This window comes from Canis aureus, chromosome 30, assembly GCF_053574225.1.
Source record: "Canis aureus isolate CA01 chromosome 30, VMU_Caureus_v.1.0, whole genome shotgun sequence".
NCBI classification, from domain to species: Eukaryota; Metazoa; Chordata; class Mammalia; order Carnivora; family Canidae; genus Canis; species Canis aureus.
The window spans coordinates 40,938,560-40,960,990 of record NC_135640.1 but is presented as its reverse complement, the minus strand read 5'-3'; the positions used below and the strand labels follow the sequence as shown (position 1 = coordinate 40,960,990).

General features: G+C 55.5%; 2 protein-coding genes across 7 annotated transcripts in view; both read right to left on the bottom strand.

Annotated features, from left to right (window-relative positions):
- Positions 1-20,222, bottom strand: part of SLC37A1 (solute carrier family 37 member 1) — a 75,345-nt gene extending 55,123 nt beyond the window's left edge. Inside the window, exons 1-2 of one of the 6 annotated variants that reach the window (XM_077879316.1) lie at positions 20,149-20,222; positions 3,456-3,689 (exon numbers count right to left, since the gene is read on the bottom strand). In XM_077879316.1, coding sequence (XP_077735442.1) covers positions 3,456-3,511 — 56 coding nt within the window. In that variant the 5' untranslated portion in view covers positions 3,512-3,689; positions 20,149-20,222. Of the gene's footprint in view, positions 1-3,455; positions 3,690-6,845; positions 6,989-7,509; positions 7,627-7,846; positions 7,957-9,143; positions 9,241-20,073 lie in introns of those variants that run through there. The other 5 variants (XM_077879313.1, XM_077879314.1, XM_077879315.1 and 2 more) reach the window with 5 other exon arrangements.
- On the bottom strand, positions 17,623-20,687 carry LOC144301693 (uncharacterized). The gene is made up of 5 exons (XM_077878735.1): positions 20,368-20,687; positions 20,074-20,210; positions 19,748-19,906; positions 18,118-19,688; positions 17,623-17,820 (listed from the first exon to the last, which is right to left on the bottom strand). Exons 1-4 carry the CDS (start codon positions 20,685-20,687, stop codon positions 18,160-18,162), a joined length of 2,145 nt encoding a protein of 714 aa, XP_077734861.1. The 3' UTR covers positions 17,623-17,820; positions 18,118-18,159.
- Between the last annotated feature and the right edge of the window lie 1,744 nt (positions 20,688-22,431).

Here is a 22,431-nt window from a genome sequence, read left to right as displayed (position 1 = left end):
CACGCACACATGCAACCACAGGTATCTATTTCTCCGCCCTTTCTCCAGCTCTCCCTGATAACGTTATTTCCAAGCCAACAGCACCTGGTGCATTCAGCCCCTCCTGCACCCACACTCGTAGCTCCTTCACCAGCAGTGAGAAGTTATCTCCCGTTTGTGGTGTTCCCGACAGAAAAGCGTGAGCTGAATCTAATCATGAGGAAATACTAGAAGTCCAAAACAAGGAGCAGTCTACAAAATAAATGGTTTGTACTCTTCAAAAATGTCAAGGTCATGGGCAGCCCGGGTGGCTCAGCGGTTTAGTGCCGCCTTCAGCCCAGGGTGTGATCCTGGAGACCCGGGATCAAGTCCCGCGTCAGGCTTGCTGCATGGAGCCTGCTTCTCCCTCTGCCTGTGTCTCTGTCTGTGTCTCTCTGTCTCTGTCTCTCTCATGAATAAATAAATAAAATCTTTTAAAAAAATGTCAAGGTCATGAGAGACAAAGAAAGGCCAAGAGACAGCTTCAGATTAAAGGAGACCAAACCCACAGGACAACTTGGACACAACATGTGATTGTGGGTGGGGTCCTGGACCAGGGGAAGCTGCACAAGGCATCAGGGCACATCTGCTAGGACTTCTGGATGTGGACTGTGGATTAGATCCCGGTATCACATCCATGCGAAGTTTCCGGATTCTGACCTTCATGCACAGTTACAGGACAGCACCTTATTCATAGCAAATCCACACCAATATATTTAGAAATAAAAGGGCATAATGCCTCCAAGTCGTTCTCAAACGATTCAGGAAAAAAATGTGTGTGTGTGTATACGTACCTCTACATACACACACACACGCACACACACACATATATACACACACACGGGGTGGAGGGAGAAGCAAATGAGGCAGAAAGTGAAGGTGTGTCTGCTGGCTGAGCCCTGGCCCCAGCTGGACTAGCCGCATCCAACAGACCCTCGACCCAGGCTTACTCCACCCAAGACTCAGCATCACAGGACAGAGACCAGTGGCCACCCTGGGTCCCAGCCTGCCTCCTGGGGGACATGGGCTGTACGAGAAAGGCCATGGGAGCAGAGCCTCAGGCCCTCTGTCGGGCGCCACACTGGACCCGAAAGTCCTGAGACTTACCCACCTACTGAGGCAGGAAAACTAAAGGGACCCCATAAAAAAACTGCTTTCCCTCCCTTTTTCCTGCTTCTATTTTTGCTAGGACCCACACCCTGCCTTACACAGCTGTTACAGAACAGATAACAGATGTCCTCCTCGTAAACCTCAAGGAGTTAATGATTTCTTTGGAGTCTCCCAGCACAATAGATAACATCTGAGGAGTGACCGGGTGGAGTCGTCATGAACTTTCCCAAGACCACTGAGTCACCAAGACTCCTGGGTCCAGGGCATAAGTGACTTACAGGGGACAGCTAAGCACTTGTCTCTGTTCCCGGATTGCTGATAAGACACAGGCACAGACCATCAATAAAAACCCAGGCCCCGAGCAAATACAAGACTCACTCTTCTCTCCTTTCTGACTCTCCCCAATGCCCGGCCTGTCTCCACACTCTCTGTGTCTTTAATAAACTCTGTCCTTCCTTCCTCTCGGCGGCTCGTGTTTGATTTCTATCTTGCATGAAGCCGAGGGCCTTCCTGGCTGGTCCTGTGGGGGTCCCCCGCACCCCTGGCTCCCGGGACCCAGCCAGCCTGCCTCAATCCCACAACTGCACACGAAGGAGGGAAGTCAGGTCCCCAAAGGAAATCAAGGTGTTGTTAGGAAGAGCAACGCCTGGGAGAAAAACGTGAAGCCCTTCGAAGGAAGGTTAAAGCCAACCCTCTTGCCTTACAGCAAAGGAAGCAGGGATCTAGAAAGTAAAGGTCAAAGAGCAAGTCTGAGGCAGAGATGGAACAGATACTGTATATTTTGCTACCCAAAGTGCCGTCTATGGACTCAGGGCACCGCATCTCCTGGGAAATGCAGACTCTCAGGCCCCACCCCAGACCTCCTGACTAACCATTTGCACTTTAACAAGTTCTCGGGTGATGCACATGTATATGAAGTGTGAGATGCCCTGCTTTACCAGTGCCTCAATCTAAAAAAAAAAAAAAAAGAAAGAAAGAAAGAAAGAAAGAAAGAAAGAAAGAAAGAAAGAAATGTGTGACACATGGTATCTCTGGTCTTTGTGATAGTCTTACAATTTTCTGTTAGTTTGAAAACTGTAACAAAATAGTTACAAAACAGACAAGGAAAGTGAAGGTAAGCACCCACTGGGTGAAAGTAAGTGTCTAGAGCTTGTGGCCGGGTTACTGGTAGACATGAAGTGACAAGAGAACTGCTCTGGAAGGGAGGCAGAGGTCTGGGGTGACATCTGGGGCCCTGGGGGTGCCCACCAACCAGCAGGGGCCTGAGAAGCAGGAAACGGTGTGACGGCCACAGTGGGCTGTCGTGGCAGAGATGAAGGGGTCCAGAAGACGCCACTATGGCAGAGAAACGATTTTGAATAGTTCAACTATTTTGAATAGTTGGAATTATTTTGAAACTATTTGAACTCCAGAAATATCTCACCTGCCTAAAAGCACAGCCACCTAGAGCTCAAGTGCCATAAAACCCTCCCTGGGGGCAACAAAGGGAGGCGTCTCTTCTTACTGGACATAAGAAGTATCCACCGCACCCCCAACCAGATGCTGCCATAGCACTATCAGATCTCCCATCCAGTCCCCAAAGGGCCCATTTAACCTTCCCAAAAGTCATTTGTTTTCCCATACACGCCCTTCTCCACCTCCTCTTCTCTATTTAAGACGGCATAGAAGCCCTCTGAGTCATGTTCTTCGGCGACCTCCCATACACACATGACCACATCTGTCTTTTCTAGTTTAATTTGCATGCCCCCAAGGAAAGCACATAAGAGGGTAGAGGAAAACTTGTTCCTTCCCAGTAGAGACCAGCAGGGAAGAGCACCCTTTGTGGGGTGGGGCGAGAGGATGGAGAGCCTGGCTCTAGACTGCCCTTGCCCTCTTCTTCCTCGAGGAGCGTGGGACTCCAGAACCTGCTATGGGAAGGGCTGTGAGAGCACGCAAGGAGAGCTTGTGTTCTGGTCTGCCGCTAACCTGTTTAGATTTCATTTTGTCTCAGCACATTCCGCCCCAGCTAAGCCACTTGCTGGGCTCAGTGCTCATATATTTATTTCCTCCACAGCCATTTTAGGATCGTGCCGGTAGCCAGTGGTCGTTTTTTTCTGTAGAGACCGTGATGATTACAGAAACTACCAGAGACCAGGAAGAAGTCCAAACACTATCTGTCACTGCCAGAACCAAAGAGGAAGACAACTTAACAACGTTCCCGTCAGTTTCCACCACTGATAAGCCATTCGACGGTCACACGGGGAGGCCAGACATGCACACGCGCTGTATGCTGACGGCCCACATCTACGCACAGCGCTGGGCCAAAGGACCAGGGCGCCAGCACTCACCACTGATCCCGGGAGAATGAGATGATGAAGCGAATGCCGGCGGGGAGTGGAGCCATTTACGCCACACTGACCACGGAGCTCTGGTCAGAAGAGAGGACGCTTCATGGACAGGTTATCACCCTGGCTCTCCAAGTATTTCTCTCTGGCCCCTGCAGCTCACACGAACCACAAAGTGCGTCGAGGTGTCCTGCTGGGTCTCGCTTGCCCTCTTCCTTCCGGCAGAGGCTCGGCTCTCTACGAGGAGAAGGAGGGGTGAGAGGTCAGGTGTTCTGACAAGGGCGCGGTTCAAGTGACATCCTGTGCGGGTGTCAGCCAGCCCCGACCAAAGCTGGACTTTCAGCACGACCCGAATTCCCAGCACGAGAGCTACGAAGTAGAAGCAGAGCATCTACCCTCGGGAAGCTTGTTCAAAGATCACAGAAATGACTTCCACGTGGAGTTCTGATGACGGATATACAGACCCAGGGTCCACCTCCACCTGGGAGGCATCTACAGACCAACCCATTCGCTCTTGACCGCAATACTCTGCGGAGCCAACGTCAGTATTCACGTGAAGCCAGTATGTGCGCAGTGGTCACGTCCTGTGCTCAGTTACCAGAGTGTGTCCAGGGAACTGCACTTGCTCGATTCCACCCACTGTCGACCGGGCCACCTCCGAGCTGCACGAGCAGAGAAGCACACACATCTGGATGAGGTGGCAGGTCATTAAACCAATCATTTAATCGTGGTCTTGGAACCAAATTGAAATGCACCTAATGTGACGGGAAGGAGCCTGACTGTGTGTCTGCCTCTCCATGTCTCCTCTCCTGTGCCCACCTCAGAGGCCATGGAAAATGACCCCATTCCGAAGTTAGGACTGAAGGCAGAGCAAGACAGGAAGGAAGGGGCGGGGGGAGGTCTGAGATCGTCAAGGATGCCCAGCACACCAGGCAGGCCTGTCCTGTCCCAAAGCCAACCTCGTGGCGTGTTGTCAGTCTATCCTCTATGCTTGGCAACAAGGACTCTTTTGGACCGATGTGTTAGGTAACACGGGACCTGGTGCGTGCAGGGGCATGGCTTGTTGTGTCTTAACACTTACTGAAAATTCACTGGTTTAAAAGAAAGCTACTTTTGGGCAGCCTACGTGGCTCAGTGGTTTAGCACCGCCTTCAGCCCAGGGTGTGATCCTGGAGACCCGGGATCAAGTCCCACATTGGGCTCCTTGTGTGGAGCCTGCTTCTCCCTCTGCCCGTGTCTCTGCCTCTCTCTCTGTCTCTCATTAATAAATAAATAAAATCTTAAAAAAAAAAAAAGAAAGCTACTTTTGAGTAAACGTTAATCTCAGTTTTAAGCAGCTGAAATTTATTTAACGTCTTCAAACAACTTCCTTGGGGTTACGGGCAAGCAAAGCAAACAGTTCAGTGGGAAGGCTCCAGCTAAATTCTTTCGAGCCCGGGCCCTTCACACGCTGCACCTTCTTCAAGGGTCTCCCTGCACGCTTTTAGTCAAAAATTAAAAATCCTTGCTGCGTTTAAATCCCAGGACCCCGGCCCTGATCCCTCCATCTCTCTCAGGGGGCAAGGGAGAGGCTGTGCCTGCTCCAGCCATAACTACACCTTTGCTTCCTCCAGCCCACCAGCCTGCTGCCGGCCCCCTTCACCCCGGACCCACCGCAGCTGACCTCGGGCTGTGTGATCCCAGGTTCACCACCAACTGTCTGCTCCCCTGCTTGGCTAAAAAATAGGGATGATAGCACCTATGTTTTAGGGTTCTTATGAAGAGGAAAGGAGCTCATCCCAGGCCCTTAGCACCAGGCCTGGTGTGTGGAAGATGCTCAGTAAAAGGCTCCATAAGAAGGAGCCACGACTACAAGTGGCTGCCCCATTCCCATGACTTAGGTTCAAACTTAACGCCCAGCAAGTGCTCAAGAGATGTGTTAAACCGATCTCCACAAATGCTTCAAAAAAATGTTTTTGTTCAAAACCTAGCTTTAAAAACTATTTTACTAAAATTCCATTCAAAATGAATGGACTCTCGTTTGGGCCTCAATATGCTTTGAGAAACAGATTTTGTGACAATGACTTCAGAGTAAAGGATCTGATTTAAATTTTATAATGTCTGAAAATGGATGGTCAGAGTCCACTTTCTCCCTCTGTCCAAACACTGCTTATCTAGGCCTGGCGTGACGAGGAGTATTCTATTGCCATCTGAATCAGTCAATAAATCTCATTTCTGATAAAACCTGTAATTTAAAATAAAATCCAGAAGGCACAGGAAATCAGCAGAGGATTTCCTTTTTTCCTCAGAAAATCTGAATTTTTTTTCTAAATAAATGCTGGTTCTTCCCCTGTAAAATAGGTGAAAGCAAGTGCTATACTTCTCATGGTAAGTGCAGTTCATCTGTGGAAAGGCAGAAATTTTACATGTATGATGTTAAGGGCTCAATTTAATGAGGCTCCTTGCTCAGAGCCCAGGGGGCCCTCTGAGGTCCCCCGTGAGGCATGGTGCTCCCTCCCAACGAGGCCAGGTGGCTCGCCCAGGGGGTTCAGGTCCACCTTCTCTCAGCCCCATCCTCCTTCCCACCTCTTTTCCTCTGGCCTGGCCTGTCCCCTCCTGAAGAGCACAGGAGAACGAGGCAGGGCACTAGCTGGACACCCTGTGTTCGGCATAAAGCCCAATTCCATAGAAAGAAGACATATTCTTTCTGCCAGTTGCTCTTTATAGGCGCCCCTGGAACTCACTCCAGGGGAGAAGTCAGACCCCCGGTGTCACTCTGCCATTAAGGACGATGACCTCAGAACCCTCCCAGACAGCTCTGTCAAAATCTGTTAACTGGCACGTATACCCATCTTCTGAAGGAGCCCAAACCAGGCAACTAGAAAGGAATGACCGGAGGGAAACACGCATGACCGAGCCGCGCCCTCGGGGGTCCGCGGGTGACCGGCCGCCCGAGCAACTTTGAGTCTCCCAGACAAGACAAAGCCCGAAAGAAACTAACGGAACAAGTAAGGGCCTTTCCAGAACGGAGCGCTGCTGTAAATCATCTAAGCAGCCCTGTGCAGACTTTAAATAATCTGCTTAAAGACCAAGTTTTCAGAGTGGATCTTATTCTAAGGCGAAGATGGGGAGGGAGGTGCATGTCCCCCCCCCAAAGTTTTTTTTTTTTTTTTTTCTGGAAAGAGAGAGAAGGGGGGGCGGGAATGAATACAGCTTCCTTTCCAGAGACAATACTTTCTATGGTTTGCCCTTTCAAGGCTCTATTTCACAGTCAGATCAAGGACAGCGGCCACCACCTCTTGCTGTGGTTTAGACCCCAAAGGCCCGTCCCTCCCGACCTGCACCTTCCCCACCACCGAGCCCGAGGTCAAAGGCGACGCTCGCCGGAGAACCTGCAGAGGCGGCCGGACGCACCGTGAGACGCCAAGGTCGGGGTCGTGGCCCGGGAAGGAGCCGGGGGCAGAATCCAACCGGCCACCAACTCAGGCAACTTCCCAGGATTTGTGGTGCCGGGCGGGCGGCCTCGGGATTCCTCCCTCCGCTGCACATGCAAACCCGAGCCGCGCTCAGACGCTAGTCGGGAGGGGCCGCGGGGTGCGGGGCCGGGGCCGGGCCGGGGCCGGGCCGGGGCCGGCGGGTCGGAGGCGGCGGCGGGGCTGAGCGGCTGTGCCCGGCCCGCGGCTCCGCGGGCAGCTCCTCCCCGGCGGCACGCCCACGTCCCGGCGGCGGCCCCCGCGGCCCAGCCCGGCGGGGAGGGGCCCGCAGGACCGCTCGGCCCGCCCGGATCCCGGATCCCGGATCCCGCGCCGCCGGCCCCGGAGCCGCGGAGGGAGGCGAGCCGGCCGGGCCGAGGCGCAGGCCCAGCACAAAGGCCGGCGGGCGGGCGGGCGGGCGGGCGGGGCGCAGGGACCGGGACCGCCGCGGCAGGTGCGCGCCGAGCCCGAGGAGCCCGAGGAGCCCGAGGAGCCCGCGGAGCCCGAGGCCGGCGGCGCAGGGGGCGCAGGGGGCGCAGGGGTGCGCTCGGCCCCGCTCGGCCCCGCGCCGCCCTCCCCGCCCGCCCCGCCCGCCCGCGCCTCACCTGCCGCCCGACCCGCCGCGGGCGCTTCCTGCTCGCGACTTCCTGGGGCGGCGCGCGGAGGCCCCGCCGGCCCGGCCGCCCCTTTCACTGTGCGGCCCGCGGGGCGCCGGCCCGGCCCTCCCCTCCCCCTCCTCCCAGCCGCCCCGCCCCCCCCTCCCCCGGGCGCGCCCGGGTCCCCAAGGCGCCTCCCGCCGCCGCCGCCGCCACCGCGCCCCGGGGCGACCCCGCTCCGCCCGCGTCCTTGCACCTGCCGGCGCCCTTGGCCCCAGGGTGGTCTCCCCAAGGCCCCCCCCCCCCCCCGGAGGCCGCGCTGCAGAGGGCTCCTGGGACTACGGGCCTTCATGCCGCTGCCCCTCCTCAGGCTCCGAAGCATGGAACTGGAGGAAGTGAAAGGGGCCCGCGGTCGCTGTGCCGAGCCTCTCAGTCACGCCTGTGCGCGCAGGACGCGCAGCTCAGACGCTTGGGCTGGAGGAGCCTGACTCTGGTCACCTGCGCCCCTGGCACCTCGCAGGTGCCCTCACGGACCCTTCCATTCCACCCAGAACAGTTGTTCCCTACCCCGCTCTCACCTCCGGCCCACAACTGACCAAGGGCCCGATTATATTCCTACAGGCACCCCCACAGCGCCCTAACTGGGCCCCGGAGCCCAGCTCCCAGAAGAGCACCTCCCAGGAAGAGCAAAGTGAAGCAGAAAACACATTTTGCAGATGAAATTCCAGGAAGGCGGCTGCCCCTGGTTAACACAATGCTTATGGCTAAAAGCAATCCAAGGCCCCGCGCTAAGTGCCCAGAGGTCTGCAGGGACAGTGGGTCTGGGCACAGCGACCTGCCCCGCCCCACATCTCCCTTGAGCCAGGAGGTTTCCTCCTCCCCTGCCAGGCCTCACAGTTTCCCCTGGGGCCCTGTTCTGTTTCTAGAACACTCTGCTATCCTTTTCTGTTCACTCAATTGTGTAGAATGCACCACTTCTCTGTTGTTTTTTTGCTGTTTTGAGAAAGCGTGGGGGTGGAGGGGTGGGGGGAAGGGGGGACGGGGTGGGCAGAGGGAGGGAGAGAATTCTAAGCAGACTCTTCCACTGACCGGGAGCCAGATGCTGTGCGGTGCTCCCTACCACAACCCTGAGACTGAGACCATGAGCCAAAATCAAGAGTTAGACACTTAACTGACAGCCATGCGAACGCCCCCATTGGCTTTTGAGAAGTGCTCTCGATGCAGAAAGGAAACCTGACAGCCTCAGGTGGCCCCAAGGTTTAGCCACAGGACACCAGCTGGGCCCCCTCTTCCACCAAGTGAGACAGCCCCAGGCCTCTCAACTTCTCTCTCCCTTTGGCTGGGTCTCTGTGGGCCAGTTCCTTCCTTTCCTGAGTCTCCGTCCTTGGTGATCCCCAGAGCAGCCCAGTCTGGCTCCCAACTCTCCCCCAGCCACCCCTGCTCTGGTTCTCCCACCTACTAGGTAGGTTCTACTAGGGCTCCCGGCCTCTCACGGAAAGTGTGCACCAGCCCCCCACCCCACCTCCAAGCTCTCCCTCAGGCACCCTCTCCACAGCTGCCTCACTGCCCTCCTGAAGCAGCTGGGACCCTGTCCTTCCTGATGGAAACCCTTCCCGATGCCCCCTGGCCCGCAGGAACAAGACCTGGTCCCTTGGTAGCTGGACAAGGCCTGACCCCACTCCTGCGGCTTCCTGCCCAAGCGTCAGGGCAGCTCTGTGGCTTCCAGGAGGCGTGCTTTCTCACACACTGACGTTTCTGCCCTGCCTGCCCCACCTCAGCCTTTCCTCCTGGGCTCAAATATCTCTGTCCTCTCAGGCAGCCCGTACTGCGTTTCCTGGGTGCCGCAGAAACCAGTTTATCCTGACTTGTCACAGTGACTTGGTACTAGTTATTTCTAAATCTAGCTGGAGAGAGATACTCAGGGTCTTGCCCTGACTCAGAAGGCAGTGGCCCCTGTACATGAGCTGCCTCAGAGGAAATGGTGTTTGTATGGCACACTGTGGACAACCAGAGGGGGCCGGGGGGCCTGTATGATATTTGTTGAAAATATTAGTCTTTTAATTTTAAGAGGATTAAAATATGAATCGTTCATAAAGTATTAAGCTTCTATACGATGATAAGAGACACCTAAGGTGTTTACCTAAGGTGACTGGCTGGCTCAGTCAGTGAAGTGTCTGCCTTTTGGCTCAGGTCATGATCCTGGGGTCCTGGGATCGAGTCCTGCACTGGGCTCCCTGCTTAGCAGGGAGCTTGCTTCTCCCTCTCCCCTTGCTTATGCACTCTCTCTGTCAAATAAATAAATTCAATCTTTAAAAAAAAAAAAAAAACTAAAAAAGTAGTAGAGCAAATACCACACTTTTTAAAACTTTCCAAATAAAACAGTTCACATTTGAAACGAGAACCTGTGGTTGCTTCAATGAACATACCAGGTTTGGTGATTAAGGCAGCTGCAGGGAGGCTCAGGACAGAGGGGACAGCTCAGATGTCACCACGGAGACGCTTGCTCTGGGCCACTGATAACTTTTAAAAAAATGTCTTAAGATATTATTAATGTATTTGAGAGAAAGAGAGAGACAGTGCAGGGAACGGCAGAGAAAGGAGGAGAGAAGAAATCTGAAGCAGATTCCCTGCTGAACTCAGGAGTCCAAAGCGGTGCTTGATCTCACGACCCTGAGATCATGACCCCGAGATGACGACCTGAGCAGAAATCAAGAGTCGGACGCTCCACCGACAGAGCCACCCAGGTGCCCTGGGTAATGTTAGAGCCATTTTTTTTTTTTACAATCATAAGTTGTACAATAGTAGAAATTATGAAGAATCTAACAGCTCTTCCTTTTCTTTCATTACCACATAGTACGGAAGTTTCTTGTGAGGGTAGAATGACTTCCAATCCAGTGGAACTTTTCAAATCCAGCGTTTCAGAATCATGACGAGGTGTGCAAGGCCAGAAGTGGTGTGTCCTCCGGCTGCCACAGACCCACCCCAGGGTTCCCGGTGGATGAACCCACGGGGGCCCAGCGGGGGCTGTCAGCCGAATGCTCCCGGCCTGGTGGGGCCTCTGCTCTAACCCTAACCCGGAGCTTCTGTGCTTGCTTTGAATTTGTTCTGATGTAACTTCAGTAAAGGGAACAGACCAAGTCAGAGGCACGTTCGTTTTTAGCCAACAGGTGTTTACCGCCTGCCGACAGGGGCCTGCCCCGTGCCAGGCTCAGGAGGCCCGAGTCAGCAAGAGGCCTCAACGGAGCAAAAGACGTAGCAGGAATAGGCCGATCCCCTCAAGATGAGATGCATGTGAGCGGGAGGAAGGGGCTCACATTCACGTCTTGGTGCAGCCGTGACAAAGCCCCTCAAACTGGGCAACTTCCAGTGTTGCTGGCAATCCTTGGTGCTCCCTGGCTTGTAGATGCACAGCTCCCGTCTGCCTGTGTCATCACACTGGGTCTCCGCGTGTCTGTGTCTCCCCTCCTACCAGGACACCTGTCACACTGGATTGGGGCACACCCTGCTCCAACAGGACCTCGGCTTCATGGCTCGATTACATCTGCGGCCACCCTATTTCCAAATAAGGTCACGTTCTGAGGTACTGAGCAGGACAAGAATTTGTGGGGCGGAGGCGGTGTGGAACCGGCCTGTGCAGGGTGTAGGGAGGGTCACAGGAGCTGAGGCTGCGGCTGGACAGGAGGGGCCCTGGGAAGGGATGTGGCTGCTCTCAGGCACTGGCCCTGCAGGGAGGGTCACCTCATCTAGACCAGCTGATCACAGGAGGGGACATCTCAGGAGCACACAAGGGGTTGGCCAAGAGAAGGGACGCGGTCCATGCAGAGGGAAGCCGGCATGCACGAGAGCCCAGGAAGCAAGGCAGGAGGCTGGTCTAGGAAGCAGTGTCTACCCAGGCCCACGGGGATATGGTCGCCGGGGAGCACGGGCTGGAGAAAGGTCTAGGAGGCCAGAGCAAGGGGGCAAGGAGAAAAAGGAGCCAGGGCTGGCCCCCAGGTGTCAGGCTTGGGCAGCTACGGGAATGATAGTCTCCATGGAGAGGGACACAGAACATACAGACTTGGGGGGGCAGGTGGGAGAGGAATTTATTTGCACTTTGGAGCATTTGTTCCCAGGGGACCTCTCAGTGGAGATGCTGACCGGAGCTGGAGGTGTGGTTTAGAGTTTCTGGAAGAAACCCAGGCTGGTGAGGGAGGCAGCAGGGTATGGACAGCCATGGACGCAGGGAGGAGAAGCTGGCCCAGGCAGGAGGCGGACACTGAAGCCAGGGGTGCCCGCACTTAGGGGCCGGGCAGAGGGAGGAGAGGCTGGAAGCCGCAGACAGAGTAGTGGGAGAGGCCGGAACAGGGCCATGTCCAAGGGCCCAAGGAGGGCGGTTTCCAGGAGGGGATGGAAGGGGCCGCAGAGTCAGGCTGCACAGCAGTCAGGGTTCACAGGCTTTGCCTAGAAAGGGGGGACTGAAGCTTCCATGGGGGCAGGCAGGCCGCTGTGGGGGAGGACTGAGTAGGGAGGAAGAGGAGGCAGCATGAACAGACGAGCCTTTCAGGAAGGTTGGCTGAGCCTGAGGAGGGCAGAAGGGGGGCACAAAGCTGGGGAGCAGGAAGCAGGCCTTAAACGTCTGGGCATTTTCAAGCAGGTGCAGAAGTTGAGAGAACACTAGGACGGAGCCCCAGGTACCCGTCACTCAATCTCGTCAACTACCAGTATGTGGCCAAGCACGTTTCCTCCGTTCGACCCCCTTCCTGCCCCAGGAATCGCGAACGTTATTTTGTCTGTAAATTTTCGGAATGTATCTCTAAAAGACGTGGTTTTAAACATCACCACAACCCAATCATCACGGCTCGCCCCAACATGAATAATCCTGGAAGAGCATCAAATACCCAGCCTCTGCTCTCGGCCTCCCCGACTGTCCTACGAATGTTCTCGCCCTCTATATGGTTTGTTTTTAAATGGGGATCCAAGCAGATCACACACATTGCCCTGATGTGTCCCCCAGCTCTCCCCATCTGGACACCTGCCCTGCGCCTCTCTCTCTGCCCCTGCCACTTTGTTCCCGTGGTTGCAGAGGCCGGGCCATTTGTCCTGCGGTTTCCCACACTCTGTGCGGTGCTGGCTCCGTCTTCACGATGGGATCTAGCATGTTCCTCCCCCCACCCCACCCCGCCCTTCCTGAACTCGGCCGTGAGATCTGGAGGCGCAGTTAGATTTGGGCAGCGAGGACACGGCAGGGGCGATGGAGAGGTCTCGTGCCGAAGTCCATTCTTCACTGGAAGTTAGAATCCCAGAAGTTGTGAAGCGATGTCACAGAAGTGCTGTCCTAATTCTGCGAGTTCTCCTTATTTATTCGTAGCACACCTCCAGAGACAGACCTCTTACCAATTACTTAGCTAACTAATTAGCTGCCTGTGAGGTGCGGTGCAGGCAGGGAAGGCAGGATGAAGGCGGGATTCCTTCATCTGCCACTTGCTAAAATAATATCTTGATTTTTTAGCATTTTTTGAAAGTTATGTTTCCTTTCATGTTGTTTTGCCTTTTTTGTTATATGCACTAATGTCATTTGCCCATCTGGCAGGTAAGAGCCTCTTTTTCTTCTCTTTTTAGAGATTTATTTATTTGAGGAAAAGAGAGAGCAGGGGGCAGGGGCAGCGGGAGACAGAGCCTAAACAGACTCTGCGCTGAGCACAGAGTCTGAAGCGGGGCTCAGTCTCCCGACCCTGAGATCCTGATCTGACACCAAGAGTCAGACGCTCAACCGACCGCACCACCCTGGAGCCTCCTCTAATTGGTTCCTGAGACCTTCTGCCTCCACCTGGTGCTTTATTAACATCCTCGCTTTCCAGTGAGACAGGATGTTCTGAGCTCGTCTCACACATGTGCCCAGACCTGGAACCAGGCATCTCTCTGGGGAGGCGCCAGAGAGAGGACAGGGTCGGTGTGCACGGGAAAGAGGGCTGTCAGCTCGAAGGACACACGTCCCTCCAGAGGCAGAAAGACAAGGAGTCCACACCAGAAAAATGAGCCCCGGGATGGAGAAGGGACAATGAAAAGGACATACGTAGACACAGGTCATTTTGTAGGTGAGTGGGCATGAGCTGAGGGTTCTTATCTACGTTCCTTTGGCGCAGAAGGTAAGGTCAGCTGCTCAAAGTGAAGAGGGACCGACCTCTGGTGTTTGAGAAAAATGAAGAGGGTTTAAGGGAATCTGCAGGGAACACAGCCTGGAGGGCAGCAGGTGCTGCTGGCCGTCAGGAGGAGAGTAATGAGATCATTAATTTCTATCAGTGTCCATCTGTGTGTGCGACAGAGTGGGTGTGTCTGTGGCCCGAGTGACACCGATAGAGGACAAAGGTGGGTGGCCCCAACCTGAAGGGTTAGGTTTTGCCCCCAACCCCTGCACCCAGATTTGCATGGAGGAGTCACTCCTTCCCCCTGGTATTGAGAAAGGGGCAACTCGGACACCTTCTGGAAGGTTCGCTTGTTCATGAGAAAGAACCTCCTGTGTGCAAAAGCAGCCCCATGCTCGGAGCTGGGATTGCAACGAGAAGTAAGGTTTAAAGCAAGGACCTTGTGTCCGAGAGCCCGGTGTCTGCAGGGCACCAGGAGGCGAGGCCGGGTGCATCTGGGAGAGGAGCAGACACCTGGGAGGGCCTCCCTGGAGGGAGCTCAGCGAGTCTGGACTTCAGAGCCTGGAAATGCCGCAGCTTAGAAAGCATAAGAGCATTAAGCATCATTCGGGACGTGCTGGGATGTGGGCTCTGCGAGGGCAGAGATTTTTTTACCTGTTTGTCCATGGGGTGAATGCTTGTCACCTAGAATCGAGCCTGGCACACAGGAGCCACCTGATAAACCCTGGCTGCTGAGTCCCTGGTCCCAGGTGTGCGGTGGCTGCTCCAAACCCCCCTCCCCCCCCGAAAGGCACAGCAGGTGGACGTGAATGTGTAATAACTTGTGGTCAAGCCCTGGGCACCAGGGTAAAAGGGAACTACAGAGTCCCTTTCTGCAGCATAGGTGGTTGGTCTGTCATTTTCTTCTAAAAAGAGAACTTGAGGGACGCCTGGGTGGCTCAGTGGTTGGGCATCTGCCTTCAGCTCAGGTCGTGACCCTGGGGTCCTGGGATCGAGTCCCACATCAGGCTTTCTGCATGGAGCCTGCTTCTCCCTCTGCCTGTGTCTCTGCCTCTCTCTCCACGTCTTTCATGAATAAATAAAATGTCTTAAAAAATAAAACACCTTTCAAAAAATAAAAATGGAGTTTGATTTCCCGCCCTTACCCTTAATATAAATCCTGTTAAGGTTTGGTTAAATGGCATAAAGCTAACAGGTTTTAAACCCAAATGTGCCTACAAAGTTCCTATGGATCACATCACTGCCCCCCTCCTGCTGGCAAACTCAGGAGCGTCTGCGAGGGGACAGGTGCTACCAGGTCAGGAGAGGGGACCCAAGTGGCTTGGCTGCCTGTGCCCACAGTCTCCCCACAAGGGTGCTGCCTGAGGTCCTTGCAGCACTTTCTCAGTATGTCACCCTGGAATGCTCCTGAACCTCTTTATGCCTCAGCGTCTCCTCTAACGTAGTGTCGCTGAGCACTTGGCTCCGTAAGACACCGACCGTGTTACCAACAGAACCCGGCCGGGTGCCATCCTCAGGGAGCTCACCGTCCATCTAGTTGGTACGAAACCACAGAGAGCTTCCAGCCACAAAACTCCCCCCGCCCCAAAGCCTTAAACATGTTACAAGTTCTCTGGTTTCAACTTAAACAATCTAAAAACTCTTTTAGAAAAAACATCACGTATTTTGGAGGTATTGTAACTTCTGAGAATCAAACAATACTTCAAACGTACTAAGAAACTAGTCAAAGGAACGCACTGGTGAGATGGAGCTATCTTCACCTAACTGACCTTGCTCAGTAAACGTGGATTTTTACCTTTCTATTCTTCTTCAATGGGGAACCTTTTAGGGTCCCTACACCGAGACTCTGCACCCAGTGCCAGAAACAAATCGCACTGAGCTCGTGGGTGGTCGCCATGCCCGGAGGTGGCAGCCCTGGGCCCAGTGTGGCCCAAAGTGGGTGCCAGCCTGGTTCTGAGTGCCAAGTTTCAGTGTTTGGATGGTGTGGACGCCAGTCCTGGGAAGCCTTCAACCACCAGCCCCGCTTAAAACCTTCCGGGCTCTGTTCCTTGTGGAGGAGGAAGGATTCCTGCAGCTCTCCCGACTACTCTATTTGGTCCCCAACTGCTTGGAGGTTTGCCCTGGCAGCCGGTCATTAAAAACCAGGTCGGGGGAGGAGAGACAGACACACACATCCCGGGGTACCAGAGCCATAAGGAGAGGAGCGGCAGGCACCTAGAGCTGAGGAAGTGCTTCTGTGGCCATCGAACAGTAGGGGTGAATGACGTACCCAGAGAAGACCCTGAAATGGTATCCTCTTAATAACGTAAAGGAGCACAATCTCCTTAAACGACGCTCCCTACATCCTTCAAGTCTGCATTAAACACTTCCATTTGTTCATCAAACTGGATTGAATCAAAATAGTTCTGACATATTCTCAAGATGAAATACAGTTCGATCATTTAACCTCTCCCCCCCCTTTAAACACTTCTGAAGAAGTTCTGGCGTGTCCACCGTGTGACAGTACCTCCTAACGGCAAGCGATAGACGAAACCATTCCAGTTAAATACAAGCACGTATGCATTTAGATGGCCTGGAAGGGGGACGCTCGGGTGGCCCAGTGGTTGAGCGTCTGCCTTCAGCCCAGGGTGTAATCCTGGAGTCCTGGGATCGAGTCCCACATCCCGCTCCCTGCAGGGAGCCTGCTTCTCCCTCTGCCTGTGTCTCTCATGAATAAATAAAAAATCTTTAAAAAAAATAGAAGGCCTGAAAGGATTCATGTCTGAACACCGATAGCAGCCCTCCCAGGAGATGAGGTTACGGGTGTTCTTCACCTTCTTCTTTATACTTCACTGCGTTTTACCAATTTTGCCAAAAGCACTTAGTACTGTTTACTAACCTGAGCCTTAACTTGGGGTCAGGCTCTGTGCTGGGCCGCGGGGCCAAGGCCCTGGGGCACGTGGGGACACGGAAGCACAAGTCACAAGTACGCCAGGAGTGCAGCAGAAGCAGAGGGAAGGGGACGTACCAGGGGCTCGAAGCACATAGGAAAGCGTCCCCCTAGGGGGTTACATCGGGTGAGGTGTGCAAGGAGAACTGCGCACCAGGTAGAGAAACTGAGAGTCGCGTTTCAGAAAGACAATGGCATTCGCTGAGCTAGGACAGTGTCCTGAGGAAAAACGATCTAAGTAATTATATACAGTTAATGTAGGGGAAGAATAAGCCGTGGGGAAAAGTGCTCATCCTCACAAACGATCCAGGAAATACAAAGTAAAGGCACCACGAGATGCTGTTTGCCCATCGAATTAGACAAGAAAAACAACTTACAGCAGGCGAGGGATTGGGGGCATCAATCACTTGGCTGGAGAGCGGCGGGGGCCGGCCATCCTAGGTGGCAACACGGAGAAGCACACATTTAGTCTCCCTGCTTCTCCTGCTGGCCCAGTAACCCTCCACCCCCATGAGGCTGAGTGCTGCACAGTGGATGTGAGGTGGGGACAGAGCTCTTTGCACTCAGGTGTGCCCAGTGATGCTGGTCATCCCTTCATTCGCTTCTTGGTTTCGGGGAGCGGGCTCACGGGTGTTCATCGCGGGTCTCTGCTGCGTCACAGACACAGGGAAACATGCATTCTGTGCAGATCCAGCGCTATGGGGTCAAGGATTTAAAACCCCGAGGTAAGTGTACATGTTCCATTTCTACAGCATGTGGCCTTTCCAGAGCATTTCATTCTCGTGAACTCATTTGATCCTCATGACCTTCCTGTAAGGTGCACAGGGCGAGCCCTACCCTGGGAAACGTCACTCGGCTGGCAGGCTCCTGCCCTGCAGCTGCCTCAGAGAACCTGATGCGTCCTCAGGTGCTGGAAGGTGCAGGCCCTTGTACCGCTTGGGAGGCATCTCCCTCCACCACCACTGACCCTGCAAGGTCTTCTGTACCAGCAGGAGATCCAGCCTCACATCCCCACTAGTAGGGAAGAACGACGTCCCATCTAGAGTAAGGGACCAAGAGAGCCACAGGGGATCAGGATTTAGATACATTTTTTAATAGCGTGGACTAATGCTGACTTTGTCCCAAACGGGTTTGTAAATTTTTCTCATTTCCTCAGAGTCCCTAGTATACAACCCAGGGGTTCAGCACACGCTCAGTGACAACTACTTAACCCGTGTATTCACAGAACCTTCGGAAAATCCAATCTGACTTAAGAATAAAGAAAGGAATGTTCTCATTCATTTGGGGAATATAAATAATAGTGAAAGGGAAAATAAGGGAAGGGAGAAGAAATGTGTGGGAAATATCAGAAAGGGAGACAGAACGTAAAGACTGCTAACTCTGGGAAACGAACTAGGGGTGGTAGAAGGGGAGGAGGGCGGGGGGTGGGAGTGAATGGGTGACGGGCACTGGGTGTTATTCTGTATGTTAGTAAATTGAACACCAATAAAAAAAATAAAATAAAATAAAATAAAACATCATTTTTAAATACTCGAAAAAAAAAAAAAAAAAAAAAAAGAAAGGAAGACCCTAAAGCAGATGAAAAAGGAATTACAAAATGGACACGCTCTACTCTTTTGTCTTTCCCAAGCATCGCCTAAAATCACTGTGCTGCGGCAAAGCGATCCGTGGTGTGCAATGTGAGCAGCGTGTGTTGACCGGACGCTTCCTCTGTGCAGTGCCGGGAGAGGCTGCAGGCTCTTCCCTTGAGCTGCCGGGCTGCGGGCCAACATCAAACGGAGCAGCCGGATTCCCAGGCACCGGTCCCCGCGCGGCCGACTGCCACTGGCCTCCCCGCCTGGCTGGTTGTGTCGTAGTACTGGATGGTTTCATGACCGGAGCGGACGAGGACTGGTGGTGTCCTCCCATGCACCTCACGTGCACCTCGCATGCACTTCGCGTCCACCTGCCGTGCACCTTGCGTTCGCCTGCCGTGCACCTCGCGTTCAGCCTCCCGTGCGCTTTGCCTGCACCTCGCGTCCGCCTCCTGTGTACCTCGCGTCCACCTCCCGTGCACCTCGCATGCACCTCCCGTCCACCTCGCGTGCACCTTGCGTCCACCTCCCGTGTACCTCGCGTCCATCTCACGTCCACCTCGCATGCACCTCGCATCCACCTCACATGCACCTCGCGTCCGCCTCGCGTGCACCTCGCGTCCACCTCCCGTGCACCTTGCGTCTGCCTCCTGTGCACCTCGTGTGCACCTCGCATCCACCTCCCGTGCACCTTGCGTCCACGTCCCGTGCACCTCGTGTGCACCTCGCATCCACCTCCTGTGTACCTCACGTCCACCTCCCGTGCACCTTGCATGCACCTCGCATCCACCTCACTTCCACCTCCTGTGCACCTCGCGTCCACCTCCCGTGCACCTCGCGTCCACCTCCCGTGCACCTCGCGTCCACCTTGCATGCACCTCGCGTCCACCTCCCGTGCACCTCGCGTGCACCTGACATACACCTCTTGTGCACCTCGCATCCACCTCCCGTGCACCTCGTGTCCACCTCCTGTGTACCTCGCATGCACCTCGCGTCCACCTCCCGTGCACTTCGCGTCCAACTCCCATCCACCTCGAGTCCTCCGCCCATGCACCTCGCGTCCACCTGCCGTGCACCTCGCGTCCACCTGCCGTGCACCTCGCGTCCACTCCCGTGCACCTAGCGTGCACCTCGCGTGCACCTCCCGTGCCCTCCCCCGTGCACCTCCTGTCCACCGCAGGATGGGCGTCTGCGCGCCGGCGGCTTCCTGTGTTGGCCGCCTCGAACGCGGGAGGCGCAGCTTCACACTGGTCCCGCGCAGGCTGCCCGCCCGCGTCCGTGGCGCCGACGAGCCCGAGTCTTCACGACACCGACGCTCACAAGCGGCCGCCTGGCCGAAGCACGTCTGCAGCCGGGGCGCCTTCAGGAAGACCCGGCGACTGAAGGGGCGGAGGATCCCTGAGTCCACAGCGCCCCCGAGGCCTGGCGGAAGGTGCACGGGGGTGCGGGCCCCGCCGAGGGCGGCCACTCTCCCTCCACCGTAGACACGCGCCCGCGGATTCGGGGGAGGAAAGCCGCCCGGAGGCCAGCCCGCCCGGCCCGCAGCGCCCGCCGCCGTCACAGCTCCACCCGAGGAGGCCGCAGTGCTGCTTCGAAACGTCCACCTGCTCGGCCCCCTGCACGTGCGGCGGCGCCGGCGCTCGCGTCCCTCACCCGCTGCTGAGCCGAGCCGTCGCCGCCGCCCCAACGAGGCAGATCAGGCCCGGGCGCCCTCTCCGGGGCTCCCCAGGGACAGGCTCGGACGCCGCCGGTCGCCATGGCAACTGCCGCCCCCCAGCCCCCTGCGGCAGGCGGTCAGGGAGGGGTGCAGTGGGGGCAGGCCCGCACCGCCCCCCCCCACCCCCCCGCCTTCCCGAGCCGCAGGGGGCGCTCAGCGGCCTGGCCAGCCCGGCCCGGGCTCCCTCCACTCAGCCTCCTCGCAGGAGGGCGGCGGGTCTCCGTCACTCACACTCCGGGAAGGCGCGACGATAAGTTCTTTCTGGGGACACGAACCGGCGGAACCGTAGGCCCCGCCCGCACTCACGCGACGCCCCGCCGCCTCGGCGCTCCCGCCTTCTCCGAGGGCTGCCTCTGCGCAGGCGTGCACTGGGGGCGGATGGGAAGGGCCGCTGGGCGTGATGGGAAGGGCCCGCTGGGGGTGGTGGGAGGGCTCCCTGGGGGTCATGGGAGGGCTCTCTGGGAGTGATGGGCTGGCTCGCTGGGGGTGATGGGAGGGCTCGCTGGGGGTGATGGGAGGGCTCGCTGGTGGATGATGGGAGGGCTCGCTGGGGGTGATGGGAAGGGCTCGCTGGTGGATGATGGGAGGGCTCGCTGGTGGATGATGGGAGGGCTCGCTGGGGGTGATGGGAGGGCTCGCTGGGGGTGATGGGAGGGCTCGCTGGGAGTGATGGGCTGGCTCGCTGGGGGTGATGGGAGGGCTCGCTGGGGGTGATGGGAGGGCTCGCTGGGGGTGATGGGAGAGCTCGCTGGGGGTGATGGGAGGGCTCGCTGGGCGTGATGGGAGAGCTCGCTGGGGGTGATGGGAAGGGCTCGCTGGGCATGATGGGAGGGCTCGCTGGGCATGATGGGAGACCTTGCAGGTGGATGATGGGCAGCATGTCCCTCTAGAGGTCCTTCGGGGGTGAAGAGGATTTCCTCCCTCTTTGCGGGGAAGAAAAGCCTTTCTGGTCGTGGGGAGGGCGCCCTCGCTTGGCCCCTCGCCTCCGAGGAGAGGAGGAGGAAGCCTTCGGAGTATGAGAGGCGGCTGTGCCCCCGGCGCTCGGGTCTCCCGGGAGGGAGGGCCCAGGTGCGTCCGGTGCAGCCCTCCTGGGACCGGCCGTGGCCGGGAGCGCCTGCCCTGAGCTGTCCTGCGGGGAGGGGTTCGGGGCAGGTCTGTGCTGCTGCGAGGGACGGGGCCGCCCGTTGTCCCCGTTCTTGCCTTATCTGGACAGTGGAGATGGGAGGGGAGAGCAGCCTGCGTGGGGCATCGGTCAGGTAGGGCTCGGAGGGGCCGGGCACCCGGCCGCCCGCTAGCGTGGGGTCCACGCCTAGAGCTCGAGGGTGCGCCGGGGGCTCAGCGGTGGAGCGCCTGCCCTCGGCCCAGGACGTGGCCCGGGGTCCTGGGATGCGGTCCCCCATCGGGCTCCCTGCAGGGAGCCTGCCTCCCCCCTGCCTGTGTCTCTGTCTCTCTCTCTCTGCGTCTCTCATGAATAAGTAAAATCTTAAAAAAGAAAAAAAAAATAGAGCTCACTGAGCCAGTGGTTCTCTGCTTGGTAGGTGCTTTTAAGGCCACCCCCTGGACACCGCAGCTGCTCCTTGGAGTCAGAGATTTGGAAGGCAGGGGGGTGTCACGAGGAACAGCAATGGCTGTGACCCCGCAGATTCTATGAACCTGAGCAATGACTTCACCCCCCTGGGGCTTCCCTCCCTTAGCTGTACAGTGTGTGTGTGTGTGTGTGTGGGGGGGGGGTGATGGGATGCAACAACACGATCCATATGAAGCTCTTAAAACACTGCAGCACACAGTCAGAACTTAGCAAACCTTAGTTACTGTCATTGATAGACCAAATCCTTCTCACGTGCAAAAAAAAAAAAAAAAAAAAAAAAAAGCTAAGACATACTTGAATTATCATCACTGTTCCAGATTTCTGATCTCTAAAATATTTTTGACATTTTATTATAAAGACATGTTCAGTTGTAGTGAATGTGACGACATTTATAAAGAAGTATAAGGAAGATCATGATCACCCGTGTCCCAAAGACCTCACTCTTCCCCACAAGAAAAACTGTTAAGTTTTGTTACTTACGATCTTTTTTTCTTTGCATCTAACGAATAATGCTAGTTGTAGGTTTTTGGATGTTAATTTGCTTGTATTTTCTTTCTTTCTTTCTTTCTTTCTTTCTTTCTTTCTTTCTCTCTTTCTTCCCTTTCTTCTCTTTCTTTCTTTCTTTCTTTCTTTCTTTCTTTCTTTCTTTCTTTCTTCCTTCCTTCCTTCCTTCCTTCCTTCCTTCCTTTCTTTCTTTCTTTCTTTCTTTCTTTCTTTCTTTCCTTTTTTTGTAAGTGATGCCTAAGATTTGGGCCTGAGATTTGGTTAAGATCATTACCATCCACTACGTCATTGTTTCCAAGGGAAAGGTTGCAGAGTATGAGTGCTCAGGAAGATCTGGGGGGCTTCCTCTCATGGGTTTGGCATCTGTAAGGTGGTTGGCAAGATCAAACTCTTATTTCCTCGCTACTCCTCCCCTTACCTCCAGGGCAACAAAAAACAACATACCTTGGGATGGGTATGGGAGGAACTTTCTATTAATGATACGTGATTTCTTTGTA